Genomic DNA, 6,009 nt, shown 5'->3' on the forward strand with positions numbered 1-6,009 from the left:
TTTAATTCTGCTTATATTATTTATAGGGTAAGTGTGATGCAAATTAAAACTTTATATAGGAGAAAATATTTTCTCTAGGTGAGCATAATTGAAGATAGATGATCCTGTCAATTATATTTGTGTGCAGAGTAAATTTCAAGCTACAATTTCAGCATAACAAAAATACATCACAAGCTTGAAGGCATCATTATCCTCTCAAAATGAGAATTCAGAGAGTTGAAATATTTCTCTTATAACTGTGACAATAAGATAAAACAACCTCAAGTAATCTCAGAAAACTATGTTTTAAGAAATAATCTTTTGAGTGCAGCAATCACATCCTGATTCCTGAGGCTGTATATCACAGGATTGAACATGGGAGTCACTATGGTGTAGAAAAGAGAGAGCAGTTTGTTAGTTCCTGCAGAATGGTTGGATTTGGGACTGAAATAGGTAATGGAACCAGACCCAAAAAATAAAACTACAACCAGCAGATGAGAGGAGCAAGTGGAGAATGCCTTAGCACGTCCTTGGGCTGTAGGCAACCTCAGAATAGTGGCAATGATCTTGATATAAGAGACAAGTATCAATATAAAAGGTACTGTAGCAACCAATATCACTACTACATGGACAGACACCTCATGCACTGAAGTATCACCACAGGCTAGCTTAAGAATATTGGGTAGGTCACAAAAAAAGTGATTGATTTGGTTAGAATGACAGAAATGCAGTGAGAATATCCAGCATGTTTGCCCTATCTGGACTGTTATTCCCCCTAGCCAGGAGCCAGCAGCCAGTAAATGGCACTTCCTTGGGTTCATGATGAGAGGATAGTGCAGAGGGTTGCAGATGGCCAGATAGCGGTCATAGGCCATCACAGCCAGAAGGAAACATTCTGCAGTTCCCAGTGCAAGGAAGATGCACATTTGGGCAGCACAGCTCAGTAGGGAGATGCTCCTATCACAAGTCCAAAGACTGACCAGATACCTGGGGAGTATGACTGAAACATAACAGATTTCCAGCATAGAAAAATGTGACAGAAAAAAATACATGGGTTTGTGCAGTGCAGGGTCCAGCCTTGTTATTATGACTATGAGACTGTTCCCAATGAGGATAACCATGTAAATGATGGAGAACGCTGCAGTTAGAAGGCCTTGGAGGTTTGGAAATTCAGAAAATCCCAGCAGAACAAACTGCACCACTGTGGAGACATTGTCATCTGCTTCTATCTCCTCATGCTTCATCTGTGGGAAAGATTTAACCAAAGTACAAGTCATTTCACTTTCTTGGGTTTTAGTGTTCTTGAGTATAATCCAATGATTGTTAATATTCTGATATCCCTGTTCCACAGAAGAACAAAAACTCTCGCTTCCTGGTACTCTAAGATTATAGTTCTGCATATTTTTATTATAAATGCACCCATATGAAAAATTTTAGCCTTTTTATGTAAGAGTTTCTTTAATAATAATGGTATTTTTAATTTTGGTTGAATATCCAGAATCTTAGAATCTGAATGTACAAAAATGATACCAATGATTCATTTCTTTAAGTTGCAATATTTTGTCATAAATTCTGATATCTATTCTCATATCTATATTATCATATCTATTTTCTACTATCATCAATTCAAAAGTATATTTTATTCTTCAAGTAAATATTTTTTATTGGTTGTTCAAAACATTACATAGCTCTTGACATCTCATATTTCATACTTTAGATTCAAGTGGGTTATGAACTCCCATTTTTACCCCGTATACAGATTGCAGAATCACATTGGTTACACATCCACATTTTTACATATTGCCATATTAGTAACTGTTGTATTTTGCTACCTTTCCTATCCTCTACTATTCCCCTTCCCCTCCCCTCCCATCTTCTGTAATTTAATTCTCTCCTTTTTTTTTTTTTTCCTTTCCCCGGGAAAGCTGGGAATGGAAGTAAATATTTTAAATTATATCTAAATAATTTTCTTATATGAATGTAGATTGTTCATATGAGTTATAGTTTTTTTTTTCTGGTATTTCCCAAGTTGTGATCTTCTTTGATTTTCTGTATATTTTGGTAAATTTATTATTAGAAATAATAATATATTGATAATCAGATACTTTGTTATAGTATTTACTTTCGGATAATGAATTTGTATTTCCATGTAAGATCTTTGAAATTGTAATTTATACATATTATTCAGTTTCATAGTGTTGAGAAAAGGAAATCCTAAGTGTTCTTCCTCTCTGGGAAAGCTTAACAGATAAAATTAAGAACATATACATCTATGGTCCAGAAAGCAATCTAACTACAATGCATACCTTCAATTTACACAATTGTTTATGGAAAAGGCATCAACCTCATCTTATTCCTGAGATCATAGTAAATCATTAAGTCCACACTGTGTTATTTGGTGCTGATCTCGTCTGCTCCATTAAACTTTTTCCCTTACACCTATATATGTGGGTGCATTCATGTCCATGATTATAAGGGAGTAAGATCATTTGTCTTTGTTATATTATGTCCTTATTTATAAACCTAAATTATAAGTTTCTTGGTATTGTCTACATATTTCATGTATACTGCATTATATATTTTCTTCACAAAATTTGATTCACTTACTTACTGTATGAAATACGATATTCCACTCAGTTTTTTATTTGACTCATATAAAACTACAAGACTGACTCATAGCAAAATATAAAACCAGATGCCCAGCAGCATATTAAGCATGTCTTACCTGTGTGTCCTTGTTCATGTCCACGTGGTGGAGATGGGAGTGAAGGTGTACAGTAATTATTGTAGTTTCATTCACTCTTACAAAGGTAACATTTCATCTCACTTATGTGGTGTGTATTAGATAGCATTTACTTAACACATAAGGTGTTCAGTAAATTTAAAGATGAAAAGGAGTAACTTATTTCAAAGTGTATACAAACCTCTAACCATGTGCTAAGACTGGTCAGTCTGTACAGTGACCTCATTTCAGCAGAAGTGAGGAAGTAGCTATGTTGTACAAAAAATTGGGGCATCCCAAGGATTTTCTATAACTGAGAAAATGAAAGCTAACGAGAATTTATTTTATTATTTATAATATTTTGGACAAAATATTAAAGAGATTATAAAATTGCCTTAATTTAATCTCACAGAGGCAAGAGTAGAATGTGGTTCACAGAGGCTTGGGACACTGGGGACTAAGAGGTACGGGGTGAGGTTGGTCATGGTGGAGAGTGACAATAGATAACACCATTGAATTTTTACTCAAAAGAGACTTTGAAGGTTTTAAAGGAATGATAAATGTTTGAGAGAGGTTTACTCTCATTTGAATATTACACGGGAAAAGACGTGTTGAAGACTCACATAAGTATGTACAATGTTGGGCATCAGTTACAAATAAAAAAAAAGGAAACGAGAAATAGATGCAGACACAAAATGAGAAGGGCTATAGCAAAATCTTTAGATAATTATCTGTACCTAACCTAACACTGACATTTCTGGGGTCTGATTTCAGGTTAAGACTACACAAGAAGAGTTTCACTATTCTGCCTTGCAACATTTAGGTCATATTTTATTTACTTAGTCATTTCAAATTAATTCAATCTAGAGCTACTAGGATAATGATCAAAATGTTCAAGGAACCCCTTTGATAGTGGCAGGATAAAATGCAATCTGTTTCAACAATATTTATGTCCTAGCTTGTTTATTAGGTACATAGAATTGACCTCTTTGACAATATTCCCAGACATTACATATAAAATATTTAAATACATACCACATAGGAATCACTTAAGTTTTAATATTTCAAATGACAATAGTCTTTAAGATATGGCCTCATTAGTTTAAAACACACTTTACATTTTGATCTTATTTGATCTTACAATTATCAAAGCCAGAAAAGTACAAAGCCCATCTGAATTAGTGTTGTGAAACAAAAAGTACATTTTTCAAAATTTTCTACAAGTGCTCTTTGCCAATTCTAAACATACAGATACCTGCAAAAATAAATTTATTTTAGACAAGAGTATGGGTTTTTACCTGTTTGTTCAATGTCAAACATGATGCTTACCTTTCTTGACTGAGTAAAATGTAAGGGAAAATGAAAAAGAAGATTATTTTACATGTTGGGTAATTTATTTTATTTGAAAAGAGGCTTACTGCCTTTTCAGATATAGTCATTCTCAGAAGTAAAAATTCTCATTAAGTAGTAAACAGTCTCAGCTCTAGGGATCAGTTCCTTTTCCAAGGATCCTTCTAATTGACCTTAACCATTCTGCTGCCAATAAAAAGTGTTTCTGCAATAACCAAAAACTTGTCAACACTAACTCTTTTTAAATTATCAGGCTTTCTTTATTTCATGATCATTAAGAAATATGAGTCTTGAAAACAATAGAACGTTACAATTTAATATTATTTAAGATATAAACTGAAATGTTCTTACAAAGATGCAAATCTACCAAGTACAGTGGTGCATGTCTGTTATCCCAGAGGCTCAGGAGGCTGAGGCAAGAAGATTGTGAGTTCAAAGCCAGCCCTAGCAATGGGGGAGTGCTGAGCAACTCAACAAGACCCTGCTTATAAAAAAAAAATCTGAAATGTCTTAAATTAGAAAAGTTTATATTTCTATCATTGAAAATTGATATGTGAAATTTGTGGGTCTCTGCAGGCAGTTATATCATCTTTAACTTGATTTTTCCATATGCGCATACACGCTGACCAGGAAGGTCACAACATGCTCCATATTATGGATCATATTATGGATGGGGAACTCTGGGGAAAGTAATGAATAAGAGCTATAACCTATTCCTTCCAGGTGGACAGACTGGAAAAGGCATGCAGAATTTCTTGATACAGTTCTTCATATAAAATTTAGTCACAATTGAAGCCACACAAATAAAATTTCCAACTGAACTGCCATGAGACCAACTAAGGAACTCTATTATTATTGAGTTTTATTTTATTTTGATTGTCAAAAAAATGCAAAAATGCAGATGCAGTAGTGACTGCATGAAGTTCACAGTCAAGGACCAGCTTAGGTTAAAGGTGGCTTCTCTCATGTAAAGGTTATAAAATAATGGAGTAGATATCTGTAACACCTGGAAAAAGAAATCCATTTAGACAATTAATTATAAAACACATTAGAGTGGAACTTTTGGTCTAACTATGGTAAACAGGAATACATTTTTCTTCATGGTTAAAGACTAATAGAAAAACTTAATTCATAAGTATCAATAGTCTGAATTAAACTATCACTATTCAAAGGGATTATTTATCAATTTTGAATTTTATCATCTTGTGATGTATTTTATCTTAGTTCTAGCTATTGAAACACATTTGTAGCAATATCCTATTCTGTCTATTTCTTTGTTAGGTAAGTGATTTGAAATGTTCTTCCTAGTTTGTGTTTTTATTCTCTTAGCAATGTCAATATGAGAACAAACTATTTCTATTATAATGATGTCCACTTTTTAAATTTTGTCTTTTATGGATTACGCATTGGGTAACATAATGTAGAAATCTTGCTTATTCCAATTTACAAAGATTTATGCCTTTGTTTTCTTCAACTAGTTCTACAGTTTAAGATTTTACATTTAAATATGTTAGTTTGTATTCATTTTTTTTGCAACAGGATAAATTTTAGATTTTTTGGTGCATGCATCTTTGGATGTGTATACATAGTTAATTCATCCAAATTACATTTTAATAGAAACACCCCTTTTTAATTGAACCTTTTATCCTATTGTCAGAAATTCATTACCTATGTTTTATTGTGGTAAATTTGAACACAGAAAAATGAAAAATCTGGGCAAAATTTTAAACTACAATCATTTTTTAAAATCTTATATGCAACAAGAGGCATAGAAAATAATTTGAAGTGTTTCAGAAAATAAAACTAACTTCATAAGAATTTTTAAAATAGGGTAAATTTTAGAAAGTGGGGCAGGGGATATGGCTCAGTTATAGAGAGTTTGGCCAGTATGTGCAAGGGCATGGGACTGATCCCCATCACTATATAAATAAAAAATAAAAATAAAACAAAAACAAAAA

At 32.9% G+C, this 6,009-nt stretch overlaps 1 protein-coding gene across 1 annotated transcript; it reads right to left on the minus strand.

Annotated features, from left to right (window-relative positions):
- Positions 1–278: 278 nt before the first annotated feature.
- Positions 279–2,243, minus strand: LOC107135266 (olfactory receptor 10AG1-like). The gene is made up of 2 exons (XM_015477172.1): positions 2,226–2,243; positions 279–1,223 (listed from the first exon to the last, which is right to left on the minus strand). The coding sequence occupies exons 1-2, from the start codon at positions 2,241–2,243 to the stop codon at positions 279–281; spliced, it is 963 nt and encodes a 320-aa protein (XP_015332658.1).
- Positions 2,244–6,009: the final 3,766 nt, after the last annotated feature.

This window comes from Marmota marmota, unplaced genomic scaffold (assembly GCF_001458135.2).
Source record: "Marmota marmota marmota unplaced genomic scaffold, marMar, whole genome shotgun sequence".
Taxonomy (NCBI): domain Eukaryota; kingdom Metazoa; phylum Chordata; class Mammalia; order Rodentia; family Sciuridae; genus Marmota; species Marmota marmota.